Source organism: Scyliorhinus canicula, chromosome 17, assembly GCF_902713615.1.
Source record: "Scyliorhinus canicula chromosome 17, sScyCan1.1, whole genome shotgun sequence".
Lineage (NCBI taxonomy): Eukaryota > Metazoa > Chordata > Chondrichthyes > Carcharhiniformes > Scyliorhinidae > Scyliorhinus > Scyliorhinus canicula.
The window spans coordinates 52,384,311-52,403,270 of NC_052162.1; the positions used below are offsets into that span (position 1 = coordinate 52,384,311).

The 18,960-nt window shown below is 43.3% G+C and overlaps 1 protein-coding gene across 1 annotated transcript in view; it reads left to right on the forward strand.

The window, feature by feature from the left end:
- LOC119951403 (MORC family CW-type zinc finger protein 3-like) overlaps window positions 1-18,960 on the forward strand; it is a 147,601-nt gene that overhangs the window by 148 nt on the left and 128,493 nt on the right. Inside the window, exon 2 of the mRNA XM_038774562.1 lies at window positions 54-126. Within this exon, the coding sequence (XP_038630490.1) occupies window positions 54-126 (73 nt within the window). The remainder of the gene's footprint in view (window positions 1-53; window positions 127-18,960) is intronic.

The following is an 18,960-nucleotide window of genomic DNA, read 5'->3' on the forward strand; positions in this document are numbered from 1 at the left end:
CTGAGTTGCACATCTGCCAAATAACGCTGACGATGTTTTATTTTGCTCTTCAGATGAGCCCCACCTACTTACACACGAACTCGACCAGTCACACCTGGCCTTTCAGCGCAATCGCCGAGCTCATAGGTAAGGCTTGTCATTCTAATTGTGTGATATCATATCGCTCATGCTCGGCTCCTCTGCTAATCACAACAGTTCAGCCGTCTGAAATTGTATATTTAATTATTTAATTATGTCCCAAGTCCCACCGTAGGGACAACCAAACTTGCCCGGCGGGGGCGGGGCGATCGCCTGGATGACTGACGGATGTCTGGGCCAATAGGGCGGCGGATCAGCCGTCGGGGTCGGGCTCACCCACCTCTGACGGACATGGGCCTTGGCCAGTCAGCGAGCTTGGGGTGGGCTGCAAGTACCCGATTGGCTGGAATGTCTGATTAGCATTTGCGCGAGCCAATTGAATTTGAACTGCCGTTAACGCCCGTGAAGTGACGCGCGGCAGAGACAGCAACAGAGTAGGGTTGGCGCCGTCCGATGGACCCCGGGTCGCCAGAAGGAACAACGTGTTCGGGTTGTAAAGTAATGAGCTGGTTGGGTGGAAGGGATTGAACAAGCTGTCAGTTGTCTGCAGCACTTCTTGTCACCTGACTTCCCCCTCCCCGCTGCTGGCTTTCCGGCCAATCACAGAGCGCAACGGAATCACAACAAACACCGCGTGACAATGTAAGCGAGTCTGCAACTTCCGGGTTGGCTGCGGGCAGGGGAGCACGCGGGGCGCTGTGATTGGCCGGCTCGGGGGGCCGGCTGTGGTTGGCTGGGTCGGGGGTCAGTTGCGGTTGGCCGGCTCGGGGGGCCGGCTGTGGTTGGCCTGCTCGGGGGCCCGGCTGTGGTTGGCTCGCTCGGGGGCCACATATGTCTGGTCAGCTCTGGGGTGTTAGCCGGCAGTGTTTCAATGGGCTGAGTGGCAGTCTGTCCAAAGTGGAAGGATAGTCAGGGATAATTGTAGTTCCAAATGCACTGTGGTCTAAGCAGGAATTTGAACAAAAAGTTCTAGTTTAGCTCATCACTTTATCAGCAGAATGACCCATCCTGATCAGTCTGTTTCGTGTTAGTTAGTGCAAGTATTTATGACATTGGAACAGGCCAACAGATTCATTCTTATGATTCATACATGCCTCATTCCACCCGCCTTCCCCTAATCCTGTTATGAAGCTTACTTTTGTCATCTCTGGACTTCTATTTTTCTACTATCTTTTATTGTTTGCCATCCTCTATCCTTTCAAATACTAGAGCAAAAGATTTTTGGTCCTGTCGGCCCGTTATTACTATCTGTTTTGATTTTCCATAAGACCATAGGAATATAAACATTCATCCCTTCGGTCATTTAATGAGATCGTGGTTGATCTAACACTCTCCAAGTCCTGCCTTCTCCCTGTAACCCTTAATTCTAGTCACCTTGACACTACATGTAAACTTGTTTTCTTTTCTTTATCCCAGAATATTGTTGCAAGATTGCCCAAGATTGTCTTATTACCTCCCACACCTGAACAGACTTGACTCTCACTCTCTTTGCATTACTCCCTCCCTTTACCCCACTGTTGCATACAGTGTTTCTCACTGCCTCGACCCTGTTCTTGAACAACCTGCACTTTTCCAAAGAACCTCCACCATTCTCTTACCAAGGAGAGCTGTACGCTGAATGGGAAAGTGCTGAGAGAATGACTGGGTTTAAAAACTGTGAGCTGCCTATGCTCATTAAACTTGTGCGGTGGGGGTGGGAGGGGGGGCTGGGCTCCCTTGTATGTCTATATAAACACATTGTTTGCTGAATTTGTCAACTTTGCTTCTTGGTATGCTTTAATTTTAGTTGAGATTGTTGGTCGTGAAATTTAAACCTGTGGGCTAACATGTTGGTTGCTTAATTTGATCACTTGTAAACAGTGGCATAATGGTAATGTAACTGGGCTTGTTATCCAGAGGTTCAGGTCAATGCTGTGGGTTCAGATCCCCAGGACAGCAGCTAAAAACGCACCTGGTCCTTTCAGGAAGGAAATCTGCCATCCCTACCTGTTTTGACTGTTTTCTGAAATGGCCTAGGAAGGGCAATTAAAGATGGGCAACAAATGTTGACCTTGTCAGCAATGCCCACATCCCATGAAATAATTTACTAAGTGTAACAATTTTTTTGAAGATTTGGAATAATGCAGATGTGAATTTCACAGCCTCAAAAGTTCTGTGTTTACGGTCAGGTTATGCCTCTTCTAATCTTGGCCATACCCAAGTACTGCTAATTCACTGTGTTCATTCATGTGCATTTTGGCTGCCACATAGGACCGTGACATATTCTGTCTATCTTGTTATCTGTGTGGGGCTGCCAGTCTCTTGTGTATATCTTTTCCAGTCATGCCAGGTTTCATTTTCTTTTTGGGCACTGTGAACCTCAAATCAGACTCCAATCCATCTTTTCTTTCTCCGAAGCTTGAATCTACCTTGGATAAACCCAGGCCGACCTCTGTTCCTTTCCTGACATTGTCTCACTTCTGCCTCCCCACAAGCAACAATCTCAATTGCCCACCTCCCCTCTCATCAACTTTTTCACCAGCGTCTGTTCGAGGTTAACCTCACCAACCTATTTCCTGACCTGCTCACCTCAGACAACATTGTTCCTTTTGACTCTGCAAGACAACCAAGTATCACCCTCTCTTTCTGTAGAATGTAGAATAGAATCTTACAGCTTCGAATGAGGCCGTTCTGCATCAGCTCTTTGAAAGTGGCATCCAATTAGTTGCACTTACTTTCTCACCAATGTGACGCTGATTTTGTTTCTTTCATTAATTTATCCAATTCCATTTTGAAAGCTACTGTTTCCACCATCCTTTCAGATGGTGCTTTCCAAATCAATAACACAGTGATTTATTTTAAACGCTGGTGCTTTGGCTCATGATCTTGTGTTCTTTGCTCATTAATCCCCTTCCAGGGAATATTTTTTCAAATTCTCATTATTTTGAACACCTTTATTAAATCTCTTCGTAACCTTCTCTGCTGTAAGAACAATCACAACTTGTCAAGTCTTGCCATTTAACTGAATTGTTCATCCCTGGCATCATTCTCATAATGGTCTTTAAGACTTTGACACCCTTCCAAGAGTATGGCTGCAGAATTGGGCGGGATTCTCAGAAAATGGAGCTATGTCCCCATGCCGGCGGGAAAACCGGCGTCAACGGCCCCCCAAGCTGAGGAATTCTCACCTTTCTAGGGGACTAGGTTGCTGCCGGAGTCGTTAGCTTCGCTCCAGCCGGCGGCGAAGGGCCAGCGCGAGTTCGCGCATGCGCGGACCAGCCAGCATGATCACGCGCATGCATGGACCGGCTGGCGTATTTCCACGCATGCGCGGGGGTTCTCTTCTTCGCGCCGAACCCCCGGGCAATATGGCAGAGCCCCACAGGGGCCTGGCACGGAAGAAAGAAGTCCCCCCACGGAACAAGCCCACCCGCAGATCGGTGGGCCCCGGACCCCCCCCTCCGGGGTCGGATCTCCCTGCGCCCCACCGAGGACCACCCCCGCATACTCGCCTGCCAGGTCCTGCCGTGCATGAGGTGAATAATTCATGCCGGCGGGACTGGCAAAAAATGGATGGCCGCTCGGCCCATCGGGGCACGGAGAATTGGCGGGGAGGGGGGGTTGCTGTCAACGGCCCACAATTGGCATAGCAGGAATCACGCCCCTGCCCGAGAAACGGCGCTGGAGTAAAGGGCAGCCGCCGTTGGGACGGGATTCGCAGCTTCCCCCCCCCCCCCCACCCAGTGATTCTCCGACTCGGCGCAGGGTCGGAGAATTCCGTCCTGTATTCCAGTTGAGGCTTAACTAGTGATTTGTGAAGGTTTAGTTTAGCCTAAGCCCTTTGTTTTTTTGTATTCTATGACTGTTGATAAAGCCCATTTTATTTTAACTGTCTTCTCAACCTGTCCTCCCCTTCAGATATTTGTATTTGTGAACCCACAAGTCTCTGCTTTAGCACACTCTTTAATATTGTACTACTTTGTTTATATTGCCAGTCCTCATTCTTCCTTACAAAATACAAAATTCCCACTTCTCTGCATTAAATTTAATCTGATGTGTGCTGCCAATTTCATCAGCCTGATTTTGCTATCCTGAAGTTTGCTATTGTACTCTTACTCAACTTCCAAGTTTTGTGTCATCTGCGTACCTCAGAATTTTGCCTTCTATATCGAAGTCCAGGTCATTGTACACATTAGAAGAGCTCTGGCAGTTACACTATCCTTTGAGGTACACCACTGTGTACTTCCCTCCCGTTCCTCAAACAACTGTTCACCACATATCTCTACTTTCTGATTCTTAGCCACAATGCCATTGCTCCTTCAGCCCTAAAGGCTCTGATTTTAACAAGTCATTTGTATGGAACTTTATTGAATATCTTAGTAAATCTGTGTACTCAACAAGACTACCTTCAGCTCTCATTTACTTCATCAAATTACTCAATCTAGTTTGTCAGATACAATTTTTCCTTAACAGTTTGATGTTGACTGTCATTTGTTAACTAACGCATGTCTTTCACTTAAGAGTTTTGTCCTGGGTTATAGTATCTAGATATCTGTACTACCAACTGGCCTACAGTTAACAGGTTTATCCCTCTCTTTTACTTCCTAAATGTTTATTCACTTGCAAACACGGCACTTGTCATCTACAGCTTTATGAGTGCATTAGCATCCTGGCTTTGACTGAAACTTGCCATATGCGTGACCATCTACCCAACTATACTGCTGCAGTGATGGTATGGTCCTTATCAGTACTCCACTGTATGTGTCCTGCCCAAAAAAATGAGACATTCATTGGCTGTACAATACCAGCTGGGAATAAGCTGGAAATTTAACATATAAACTTCCATAAGCTGGAAATTTAAAATATAAATAGAGAATGCTAAAAACACTCGACAAATCACCTGGCATCTGTGGAGCTGATATGGAGACACATGGGCCGTACGGTACCAGACAAAACAATATAGTCCTCTTTTATCTGGTGTGTGCTATACTGGTCACACCTACATGCAAATAAACTGCAAGCAAATTTGCAAGCTCTGCTGGTAGTTTCTGCATTGAAGAAAATATTAATCTGTCAGGTTAGGGAAAGCATGGCTTCTGTTCCTCCAATTGTCCCCTCTTTAATGACTTAACCTGAGCATGCTCACACAGATGCTTGCCAGGTCTCTCATGCTGGTGCTCTAGAATTACGCATACACAGTGCCACCTTGGTGGTCCATCTTTAATAGTACTGTAGTAGCTTTGGCAGCAGTCGATCAGAATATAGTGAACAAGTTAAAGGAGCCACAAGGTTAAATTTGAACCGGAACTTTCCCCATGAAATAATCCCTTCAAATTGTCATAGTCCAAACTGCATCCATCTTTCAGAGTTCACTTAGTCCACTAACCACCTGTGGAGCCTGATGGAAGGAAATAAAAACACAAAATCCAAGGTCACAAAAGCCTGAATTGAATACAAAGCACATATTGCCCCCAAAAAAATGTTTTTCCCTCCCATCTCGGCCAGTTCTCCTGGTATAGTCCCCATCTTTGTTCTCAAATCAAAAAGGTGCACACTTTAGCTTATCTGACAACTGACTTAGCAACTATCACCTGATTCGGCAGGACCACATCAAGAACTATCGGGCCTCACTCTCTAACAAATCTGCTCACTAAGCTGGGACGAATATGGAGAGAAAATATGACCCTCCTCCTGAGTTTTCTCCTTTACCAACTGCTTCCATAAGCCCCTCTCCCCTTTTTGTTATTGCCTGCAACAGGTATAAAGACATCATGGAACATTTCATAAATCAATTTTAAACCATTCCTTCAGCTGCTCCCCATGCCAAACTTCTCCTTTGGCTTCCCTTTTCTCCACTCCTGATTCCGCCAACATTCTCCAGTTTTCTCTTCTCCAGCTTTCTTCACCCCATTCCTACTAAACCGCTGACCAGCTATCTTATCTTCTCTTCTTAGCTCTCACACAAGCTGACAGTATAAATGATTCCTACTCTTTGGATTCCCTGGCCTTTCAAACCATTAGCATCACCTCATTTTTTTTCAAAATTCCTCCTCTTGCCCCCCCCTCCACTTTGCAGACCCCCCTCCACTTTGCAGACCACCAACCTATTACACTTACCTTAATGGGTTCTTAAACATTTTTGTCGCCTCCCAAATTTGTGCCAACTTTCATGTTTGAATCTCTAATCAGGCTTCACCCCTGCTACCACATTTAATTGGCCCTCATCAACGTAAACTAAAATGTTATACTCATTGGCTGGGGTGTCCTGGGCGGGATTCTCCCATCCCGCGGCAGAGTGTCCATGCTGTCGTAAATGGCGTCATGCTTTACAATGGCATGAACGGGCCACTCCCATGACTAATTCTGGCCCCTATAGGGGGCCAGCACGGTGCTGGAACAGTTTGCGCTGCTCCAGCTGCAGATCCTGGCGCAAACTGTGCGCCACGGGATCTGCCCATGTGCAGTTGCGCTGGCGCCAACGAGGACATGCGCAGTGGCACCGGCGCCAAAATACGCATGCCCAGTGACCTCCTACAACATGCTGGCCCCGATGCAACATGGCACAGGAAAGGAGGCCCCCAGCCACATAGGTCGGCCCGCCGATTGGTGGGCCCTGATCGTGGGCCAGGCCACATCGGAGCGCCCCCCCCCCCCCCCCCCCCCCCCCAAAGGTCGTCACCCGACCCTTACACGCTGAGGTCACTTCTGCCCAGAGCAGGTTAGAATGGCGGCGGCAGGTCTCGGCTCTTTTCTTATGGCAGCTTGGCCCATCCGGGCCAGAGAATCGACAGGCCTCCGTGATTCGCACGGCCCGCCGCCGATTCTCCGGCTCGGCGTGTGTTCGGAGAATCCCGCCCCCTATCTCCCACAACTTGTCCTTTGACACAGTCGGTCACCTCATCCTCCCCAAATATCTTCCCTCATTTGTCCAGCTCACTGGGATTGCCATAATTTGGTTCCATTCATTCATACCTATCCAATTGTAGTTGTAGCACCTCCAGCAATGACGTTTCTTCCCCCCCCATAGCATTAGCATAGTATTTGGCCATGTGCTATCCCTTGTGACATCACCCAAGGACATGCATGTTAGCTTCCGCATGTACGTCAATGATGCCCAGCTCTACACCTCTATTCCTTCTCTTGGACTACCTCTGCGTTGTCAGATTGCTTCTTGATTAGATGAACTTTCTCCAGCTACACATTCAGAATTCTGAATCAAAAACTGGATACCCTTGCCCCAATTCGATTTCCCCCTCCCCACCCACTGTTTTGGACTGAATTTGACAGTTCCTGCTTGACCTGCACCTGAGCTTCCTATCCGATCTACTCCATCTTGTTGCTTCTATAACATCACCTGTCTTTGGATTTGCTTCATATAAAAAGCTCAACTTCTGCTGAACCCTTGATCGTGTTTTTCAGTCAGCTCCAGACATGACTTTCCTCCTTTGGGACACTCTCTAAAATTCACCGCTTTGTTTGAGATTTTGTCAGCTACACCAAAATTGTTTTCCTTGGATAAGCATTCATTTTGCCCGCGGTACATTTTTTCTTCATTAACTGTACTACAGTATATAAGTATTCTTCTATCCACTCTGAAGTGTTTTGCAATACTATGTTAAAGGCCCCCCAAACAATCTAAGTAGTAATTGTTGAATCCTTCCAATTGTCCTGGAACTGTTCAATCAAAAAGAACCAGGCTGAGGGGATATGACTTAACAACAATAATTTTTATGTATATTGCGTTTTAAAGGTGGTAAAATGTCCAGGGGCATTCACAGGATGATCATCGAGTAGAACTTAATACTGAGCCACATAAGGAGATGTGAGGACAGGTGACCAAAAATGATAGGCTTGACTGAACGGCTTGAATGAACACCAAAGGAGGAGAAAAATGCAGTGAGATAGCGAGGTTTAGGGAGTGAATTCCAGAGTTTAAAGCCTAGACAGCTGAAGACATCGTCACTAATCGTGAAACAAAGAGAACTGTGATGCACAAAAGACTGGATTTGGAGGGGTGCAGAGATTTCTGAGGGTTGGAAGAGGTTTTGGCGATGGGAAAAGCAAGGCCATGGAGAAACATGCAAATTTTGAAATTGAAGCATTGCCGTACTAAGAGCCAGGGTAGTTCAGTGAACACAGGGTGATGGGAGCTGATTTTGGCATGAGGTAGGGTATGGGCAACAAGAGTTATGCGTTTTCTCAAGTCTACAGAAGGTTTAAGGTGGAGGACAAGCCAGGAGAGCATTTGAATAGTTACTTGAGAAGCTAGGAGAGCATTGGAATAGTTACTTATTTGAGAGGTACTCCAATGCTGTCTGCCCATAGGTGACCACTCTACAAGGTTTGCAATCCACGGCCACCATTTTATCTGGATCCCAGAGATGATTGGCTGCACGGTAGCACAGTTGCTTTATAGCTCCAAGGCCCCAGGTGTGATTCCCGGCTTGGGTCACTGTCTGTGTGCAGTCTGCACGTTCTCCCCGTGTCTGCGTATTTTTCCTCCAGGTGCTACGGTTTCCTCCAATAAGTCCCGAAAGACTTGCTGTTAGGTAATTTGGGCATTCTGAATTCTCCCTCTGTGTACCCGAACAGCTGCCGGAATGTGGCGACTAGGGGATTTTCACAGTAACTTCATTGCAGTGTTAATATAATCCCACTTGTGACAATAAAGATTATTATTATAATAAATGAAAATCAGCTCCGTGCAATTACTCAGGTCCTTTATTGTTTGCAATTGAGCCACTGAATGATGCTCTCTGTAGTCAATGTTAACACAGTGCAAGGTGATAAAACTGACAGCTTTTTAAAAAGGTTTGAAATTTATATAAGTGTAATCTGCTTCAGAAAACAGATATAACAACATTAATGCTGGTGGCTGACTCTCAAATGCAAGCGCCCCAGAATACAAATTAAAATAACAGTGTCAAAACAACTTTAAAAGGAAATGTTCCAGCAGTTTACAGATCATTTATAATATTTACCAGAAGCTAATACACAATGAATTCTGGCAATAGTCTCTCAGTCATCTGTAAATCATCATCCAACTGCAGTCCAAACTTTTGACACTTCTGTACATATATAGACTATGTTTCTGAGCACACATCTCAAGAGTGGAAATAGGAAGAGCATCTCTGAATCCACTGACCTATATCCTGTGCACTCCAGTGCACCTTGGCCACAAACCATGTAACAATTCACTGAATACTAATCTTAAATACAATATGGCACAATGCAGGAACAAAGCCTTATCAATATTTTTGTACAGGTTGGAGTTGTAAGGTTTTATTTGTATCATACAGCTTATTGGCTTGTGAAACTTAACCTAAGCAATGCTCCAATGTTGACATTATTATTTCCTTGTCTCCTCTTTTTGGAATACAGGTCAATGCCACCACAGTCCCAGAGGACCATAGGCTGCACTCCCCTTTTGAGAGCTGACTGGTGGTGATTTAACCTGAGGGTCACCATACCTCAAGTCAGGCACAAGGTTGAGAAGGCGGGACCTTTGTAAATAACCTCAGCCGCTATGGGAATTGAACCCACTCTGCATCATGAACCAGCTGTCCAGTCAACTGAATTAACCAACCCCCTTGGGATCCATACACTGGGGGTTACTTTAAAAACAAGGCGTCACTCATGTAAGATAAAGATGAGGAGAAATCTTCTCTTGAGGGTTGGGAGTCTCTGGAACGCTCTTCCTCAAAAGGCAGTGGAAGCAGAGTCTTTGAATATTTCTTCGCAGGCTGAGCTAAATCGATTCTTGATTAACAAGAGGGTGAAAGGTTATTGGGGATGGGCAGGAGTGTTGGGTGATCATGAGGAATAATAACGGGTGGGTGACAAATAATATAATTTAAGAAAACGTATAAAAGTTAATTGAGAGACGGTGGTTCATGAACTGTAATACTGAAGCAGTAGTGTTTTCTTTTGTGGTAAGCTGAAATCATTTCCACTTTAATCAGCCCTATTCTCCACTCAGAAATGCTGTGAATAACCAAAAAAACCTCAATCAGGTTTGATTTCTATTTTTTCCTGCCAATAAATATCAGTTGATCAGCAATAAAGTTATCACTACAATATTGTATTTTAACACTAAATAAGAGATAGTATTTATTTTCATATCAATGAGTACAATTCTTCACTTGACAACTTTTTCAAAATTAATTTGCAAGACAGTACGTTTTGGAGTCATCCAGAATTATTTTAGAAAAGTAAGTAAGAGGACAAAAGATAAGATTGTTCTTCCATTTGGTGGTGGAGCTAATGAGGCTAATGAACTACATGTTAAATGGTAGTAGATAGAGGGCTGCAGACAGCAGACCTAATGGATTACAAGTTAACTAAGCCTCAAGTTATTACCCAAATAAGTCCTGTTACAGGTAGGTCGAGATAATTAGAGGAATTAATTGAATTATCCTTAGACTAAATTTCAATGTTGTCCCATAATTTCTCCTGCAATTTATACTGAATAGCTGCATCAGAGTTCGCCTAATGACCCTTTTCAGCACTTATATTATGAAAACTGACTGTTAACCCAATATTTGTAATTAAATCTTTGTTCAATAATTCAAGTCTACAGATTTAACTAATCTAATGGTGGCTTTGCTGAACTATAAGTATCAGCCTTGTGTTACTGGAAGCAAGATTCTTTAGTTGGTTGAGGCCAAAATATTATGCTGAATTATTTTAAAAACAATAATTTGTAATTCACTTGGATACTTGGCCATATGTAATGGAGCTACATGGATAATAATTTAGGGTATTTCTTAACTTGCAACGTCTTGTGCATGTTGCTGTTTTAGCAGACCTTCAGTTCGCTGTGATCCTTGTCATGCTACGTGTTTCTTAAAATGCCAAGTAATCAGTTAGAGGATGTGTCCACAGGGTAGAAAATGTAGACATTTAATTACTTGCTGCATGGATGGATTAAGGAGACTTGAAACTCAATTGCAAACCTAGACTGTCAACTAATTTGTGAACTATTACAAGGTAACATTAACCTTTTTATGAGTAAGGAATGTATTTTTCTTTCAAAATATTTCCCTGTCTGTTTTGTACAGAATTAGCCTTTAGGGAATCTTGATTTTATTTTTTTTAGCTTCAATTCTATTGTTTTCTGCCTTTTTAATGTTAACCACTTGCTAGGCACTTTAATGCAGTTAAGGGGGGAAAAAAAGGCTTCAGTTCCATGTGTATTGAAGCTGTTCTGGAGGGTTTTCTGGATTCATACAGCTCTAAAGTTGTAACCCTTTCTCTTTTCAAAGTGGCTATTCCAGAACCAAAAAAATTGTGTCACTGGAATGTTATTGAGACAAAAGAGACCCCTCTCAAGAATCTCCATTCTGACCAAAATTTGACATTCCTGTGAATATGCCAAATGAAATGATGGATCATATTAGTTTTCTTTACGGGATTTGAGTCTCTCAACTTTTACTTCAAATTACCTCCAGGCATATGATTATTAATAATAAAGAAAAAAAGTTTTTCTGCTTTATTAGTGACAAAATTCACATACTTTTTTCAGTGGCGACTGTTTCATGCAGACCTGCTAAGCTGTGGTTATGATTTCTTAGTTAGCTGCGATCTAAGGTGAGCCTGCAGTCCAGGGAGAAAATGAGAACCAGGATGCTCCACCCTAATTGTTATTCAATGCAAAAGTACTTACCTGCAAACATTGCGTGAATGTGGAGCTAGGAGCAAACTGTTAAGCCCCTCAAATCTGCTCCACCATTCAAATAGGTCTTGGCTGATCAGAGCCTCAACTCTTGTTTATCTACTTTGTAGCTACAATCTTTGATATCTTTACCTAACAAGAAATTATTGACCTAATTCATGAAAGTTCCATTTGAATCAGTATACAATCTTTTGCAAGAAAAATTCCATGTTTCTATTGACCTCATTCTTGAAAGTTCCAATTGAATCAGTATACAACCTTTTGCAAGAAAAATAATCCATATTTCTATTACCCTTTGTGTGAAAATGCTTCATGAATTCCATAGTTCAATCACAAAGTTCAATTATATGACTGGTTTAGAGTCTTTATTCCCTCACCAAAGGTTTTCCCCTATATCATCTCCCCTTGCCTCAGCCCATTTTTAGGCAACATACTTGACTATTCCAATGCTTTCGTGGCTGTCCTCCAACTATTGTAAATGTAAGCTCAATAAAATCACTCTGCCTGAATCCTATCCCATGCCAGGTCCTATTCACGTACTTGCTGCCCGACTCAGTTCTTGCTGGCCTACATTACCTGAATTCCCAATGCCATAAATGTAAAACCCCCATTCTTGTAACCCGTTATATCTTCAACCTTCGCCATTAAAAACCTCTGCCCACACCTGAGAACAATGTCTTATGACACTGGCCTTTCCCACATATGCACCCATTGTTGACCATTCCCTGAACTATTTCACTAGAATTCCCACCCTAATGTAAGAGTCCTTCCTGTTTACTTTGTTCCCATCTTCATTTATTATTTTTTGTCCAAGAACCAATATTCAGAATGTGTCTTTAAACAGAGGACTCAAGCTGAAGCAGCCTGCTTAGAGGACATTGTGTTTCCAGGTTTTATATTTGGAGAGATGGGACTCGTCGGCGCCAAGCGTGTCTTAGGAACCAGCTTTGGAGGAAGTCTATTCGATTGGCTGGCTGGCAACCTATGGGTTGGTCAGAGACAGTATACTGCCTGAAAACAGTCAGTGATTGGTTCCTGCGTGATGCTTTATGAGAGAACAGGGCAGAAGTATTTAGACTTTGGCAGCACTTGTCCAGTCGTTTTGCAAATAATGTCTTCACAGGTTAAGCGGTTTATGGCTATGTGGTTAAGTCTCTGAGATTTTTTTTTTCTGAAAAATGGTTAGCATTGCTGCCTCCCGGCGCTGAGGTCCCAGGTTCGATACTGGCCCTGGGTCACTGTCCGTGTGGAGTATGCACATTCTCCCCGTGTTTGCGTGGGGTTCGCCCCCACAACCCAAAGATGTGCAGGTTAGGTGGATTGGCCATGCTAAATTGCCCCTTAATTGGAAAAAATGAATTGGGTGCTCTAAATTTTAAAAAAAGTATTTAGACCTTGGAAGGGAATAGAACAATCTTTTTTAATTTTAGAGTATCCAATTACTTTTTTTCCAATTAAGGGGCAATTTAGCGTGGTCAATCCACCTAGTCTGCACATCTTTGGGTTGTGGGGATGAGTCTCTCGCAAACATAGGGGGAATGTGCAAACTCCACATGGATAGTGATCCAGGGCCAGGATCGAACACTGATCCTCAGCGCTGTGAGGCAGCAGTGCGAACCACTGCGCCACCCTGAACAGCCTCTCTCGCTGCTGAAGTGAAGAACTGTTTTATTGTTTTAAAAGCAGTGAGTGCCTGGAAAATCTTTACTGTAAACTTGAAAGGATCCTGAATCTGCAAAAAAAAAAATAGACAACCGTGCCAGAGCATACCATCTAGAAACATAGAACATTACAGCGCAGTACAGACCATTTGGCCCTCGATGTTGCGCCGACTTGTGAAACCGACTGGTGCCAAGAAGGAAGAAGTATTGAAACAAAGGGGTTAGGAAGGGGTATTAGCTAGTCAGTTGTATTTCTTTTGCCTATTTAATTATTATACTGTTAATAATAAAAGGTTACTTGTGTTTAGTGACTGGTCAATTTAAGTCAACCAAAGCCATAGGAATTAATGTAACATTTAATTTCACCTGTGTTGCGACTCTGGGTCAAATGGGGCTGGAATTGTCCGCGGACTAGCCCAGGGTGTTGTGACACTAATCTCTTCTGCCTGTCCATCTCTCTTTCTTATTTTTAAGGCCTTCCTTAAAAGCTGCCTTTTCGACAAAGGCCATGGACCAGAAATCCCAAACAGATCTCTGCTCTGCTGACAGTAAATACAGCAATGTATGACTTTTATTATGACTGTTTCACAAATCTTTGAATCAGACTCATTGGCTACTTCTGTTTTTTGAGCACTGTGTTCTTCAAAAAGGGCTTGCTTAATTTGTGTTGCAACTAAAATTGCTGTTTACTGTGTACTGAAAGGTTTAGGCAGGGTAAAATGCAAAATGTCAGCAAACCACCCTTTTTCTCTGCGCCTGGTCTCCTCCCCTTACCCCAGCCAGTTTTCTGGGATCAGGTTATTTTCTATATTCTACATGTGCTCATTTAAAAGTGGACAAATACTTGCTGTGCTGTCTTGTAATAAGCAGCCTCCAGGCTGGTTGAATATATATGTAAAATTATCACTTGTTAGCAAGTTTGATAAAGCACAATTGTGCATGTATATAAAAATGCACTGCAGATCTCTTTTTTTAAGATTTGAGGGAAACCTGATTGTTGGTGTTAAATATCTTCTACTGAACTATAATAGACACCTAACAATACAGATAGATTACAGACATTTCCTATCCACATACAGAATGTGTCTGAAGAGGGTATTAATATCACTAGAGTCAGGCAATAGTTTCAGGTTTATCACTGATGATTGTCAGGTGATCAGTTAAAAGTAACACACAAGAGGCAAATTGGCATGACATTAAGCCTAATTCATTTTCCTATCATGTTATTTCTATCAAAAGCTAAATAAGTTCAGTGACAATTATTCTGTTTCGAAGATTACATTTTTTTTAGATTTCAAGGCAGAGATTAAGATTCCACCTCTTTATGCAAGCTTTAATAACCACACCAGTGAGAGTAGAACGTGCTGCCGGTTACTAGTTTTGATCAATTTCTAACAGCATCAGTTGAGCTGTGCCGGAGTAAAAAGGAACTGTTTTGTAATAGGTAGTCACAGAAGTGTGTTGCAGTTATACTGTTAAAAATCAGCATGTTGCAGTTTTCCTTCCTGTTCTGTAATGTTGCTCACTGTGCATAATTTTAAATGTACAAGTTTGTCTTGCATTCTTTTCCTGTCACGTCAACGTGATGTTACCATCACAACAAGGATCAGAATCACAAGAGAAAAGAGTGCAATTATTATTACCTGAGAAAAAGGTTGTATTTTTTAAACAATACTAATTCTGAACAAGAAATTGCTGAACTGTAGAAATAAATATATTATTATGATGCAATCTGTTGATAACATGCCTGTGGAATATGCAAATTAAAATCTTGAAAATCAGCATTTCAGTTTAAGAATTAAATATTTATTTTTAAAAGAGGACGCTGGATTCTCTGTCCCGCCACGCCACATTTCTGCCTTGACCCGCTGGCGGGATGCTCCGTTACGCCGGCTGGTCAATGGGGTTTCCCATTGTGGGGCAGCCCCACGCCGTCGGGAAACCCCCGGGCTGCTGGCAAAACGGAGCATCCCACCAGCCCAAGATATCTAGCCCAAGATATTTACAAGTTCTGGAGATGTAAGAAAACATTTGCCCTCTTGAATTTTAGTTTTAATTGGTGGTATAAATTGTTGGAATGTAAAGAAGGTTACTGTCTAGATTGTTTAGATATCATGAAATCCTGATGAAAAATACGAGACCCACCTTGAACCAGGTCTGAAATAAGAAAGGGGCAGATTAGGGGTGAGAACATTGCCAACGAAAATTGCTGCAAATTGTTTAAACTATAAATTCACTTTCTTCTATGTTCTTAATACATTTAATATCAGGGATTTCTGGGCAGCACTCAAACTAGACTGTTCATTGTAGAACAGACCAGTGGCAAGTGATTTGAAGTGAGTGCATTTGAAGGTTTCAATTTCCTGGGTTCCGGAACAGGTTTAGAAAGCATGACCAAGTGGGGCCTTTAGCGATGAATGATCTAAGAGAACTTTATTTTTCCAAGAACTAAAAAATGAGACGTCCATTCAACATCCTGTACGCGCCACTGGAGTTGTCAGATTTGCACCATACTCTGGATCAGCCGATAGATGCCAGGAGGACCCTCTTCTGGGATCTACCCAACTCGCCATGCCTCATGAGGTCTAACGTGATCTCGCAAGACGTCACAATGTGAAACCCGCCCATTGTGGGCCGATAACGTCTCAGCAAATCTGCATAGTAGAGTGAGATATGCATTCTCACTATCTAACCAAGGCATTGAGATCTAATTTCTTTGCCTTGGACAACCCGAGCGAGCGCCGTTCAGTGCTGGTGTCCATAAATTGGGACCAGGTGGAACGGCACTCGTAGGGGTCGCCCAAGAATTTTGAGGCCCCCAGGTGCTTGCCCTCTGGGCAGGGTGGCAATCTGGCACTGCTGGTACTAGCCGGATACCTTGGCACTGGCACCCTGGCAGTGCCACCTGGGTGCCAGCCTGGCACATCAAAGGTGCCAGGCTGGCAGTGCCAAGTAGATATTTTTCTACTTCGGGGATCGGCCCCGTCGTGATACAGTTAACCACATCATCCTCCTCCAATGCGTCTCTCCAGCTGAGTGGCACTATTATTACCAATCCAGTCATGGACACAGCGAACCTTCTGCAGTGGTTTCTTTTCCATCCCCTTCTCTGATACCTCTGGAGCCTCCATATATACATACATATTTCTTATCGATACGTACCCCTAACCAACATCAACATAATAGACAATGTGGGATTCAACACTGACAACAGACAGCCTCACCTGTTCATTACCTCTCTCATTCCCTCCACTGCTTTGTTGTCAGATCGCTTGTTCAGCATCCAGCTCTGGTTGATCTGAAATGTTCGCCCAATTAAACATTTAGAATATTGCCACATACTCTGTTCCATTCCATTTCCTGCTCCCAGCGTTTACCTCAAGCAGACTGTTCGCAACCTAAAGATCCTGGGCAGGATTCACGGGCGGGGGTGCACTGCCAGTGGGAAAGGAGAATCCCAACAGCCGTAAAGATCCGACCCTTATTGCATGCTTGGCTTGACTTTCAATCTCATGTTCTCTCCATCACAAAGACCACCTACTTCCGTCTCCATAATTTTGCTCACTGAATGTGCGAAAGTACTTCAAGCTTCTCTGATCAGTTTCCCATCTCCACTTTTCTCCCTTGTCCCAGTAAGATTTAAAAAAAATGTATTTTATTACCAACATGTATCAAAACAGGTTACAACACATAACACCCTGGGAAACATCAACTATACAGACTGTAAAAACTTTACCCCCTTTTTCACCCTGCTCTCCCCCCCCCCCCCTCCCCCCAGTGATGAACAGCCCCTTAAACACGGTCACAAACATCCCCCACCTGCTCTCACCCCTCTGCAGAGCCCCTTAACTCATATTTTATCTTCTCCAACTGTAGGAAGTCGTACAGGTCACCCAACACCGGTGGCGATGCCGACCGCCAATCCAGTAAAATTCGGCACCGTACAATCAGTGAGGCAAAGGCCACAACATTGGCTTTCCTCCTCTCCATGAGCTCCGACTTCTTTGAAACCCCAAATATCGCCACCATAGGGTCAGGGTCCACCTCCTCCTGCACTATCCTGGCTAAGACCGCGAACACTCCCACCCTTATAAATGCAAGTTTTTATTGTTAAAGGTTCTTATTACTGTGCATCTTTGTAATTTTTTTAATAAAAGACTTGCAATTACGAAATAAGTCCTTTGGAAAGATTATTTTAAATTTCATTATAACACCTTGTGGTGGTTACTACGAAGACAACTAATTGGAGATTTTTAAGCAGGAACATGACAACGAAAATTATGCTCAGGATTTAGGGTATGTAGCAAGGTTACATTTATTGTACATTTGGTGTTGCTGTGCAAAGTCACTTCCTTGTCGTAAGTTTGAATGACTCAGTGGCATGCCAGGCCACGTGAGAAGGTGTTAAAAGTCACTGACAGATGGAATTCGAGTCACATCTAAACTAGTGCAAGTAGGAATGGAGGCTTCCACCTCTGAAGACATTAGTGAACCAGTTGGGTTCTTAGAGCTATCTGTCAATTTTCATTAGAATATTGTTTTGCTGCACTAGTCCACAAATTCTCAAATTTATTGAGTTCAACTTAATCTGCCACAGTGAGATTCCCGTACCAGCCTCCTCGGACAGGCGCCGGAATGTGGCGACTAGGGGCTTTTCACAGTAACTTCATTGTAGCCTACTCATGACAATAAGCAATTTTCATTTTCATATCATTTTTCATTTGAATTTGTAATCTCTAGATTGCCTGTATAACTGCAGTGTCAGCTGTGGCTTCATGGATAGCATTCCTGCCTCTGAGTCAGAAGGCTCAAATCCCAATGTCGAGACTTGATCAGCAAAATGTAGCCAGCAAAAATTCAGAAGATTGTAGAATGAAAGATTTAACCATTAAAGAAACAGATCATTTTGCAATTGGAATGAGATACAAAATATGGTCAGAGTTGGTCAAAAATTCTGTAAACCCAAAGAAAACATTTGCTCAGGAATTCACTCAGTTTAGAAAAAAGGAGGATAGTTCAAAGGCTCAAGAACTAAAAGTGCATTGGAACAGTTTTCACTGAAACAGGAGGAGAAAAGAATGAATTATTTGCACAAGGTGAGCTGAGAAGAAGTGTTGGGGAGTTTCAACTTATCACCCAAATGCAACTTGTCTTTTCCATCTCCAGAATCCAGCAGAACTGATGTGCACAGAATTTTCTAATTTTGCTTTTAGTCTTTAGTCAGTAGCATCACAACTATATAGATAGCGATAAAGTAACTCCAGTGCTATGACATTATTGGAAAAAAAATTAACAACATGTTTAAAGTAAGGTAAGAAGTGGGTTGAAACACATTTCTTGCGTGCTACCTACCATAGAACTGCTGGAATAACAACTGCCTGTATCCGAGCATATTTGAGGACATAATTATAAGTGCGTCCCTAATTAAAGCCTTTGCTGAACTTCCTAATACCAGACGGTCAACAATTGGAGCATCACTTTCGTCTCTGCATCTCTTTAATGAGGAGTAGAAACATCAGCCAGGAGCCTTGCATCTGCAGGAAAGTGTGTAATCATTCAATGAGGATA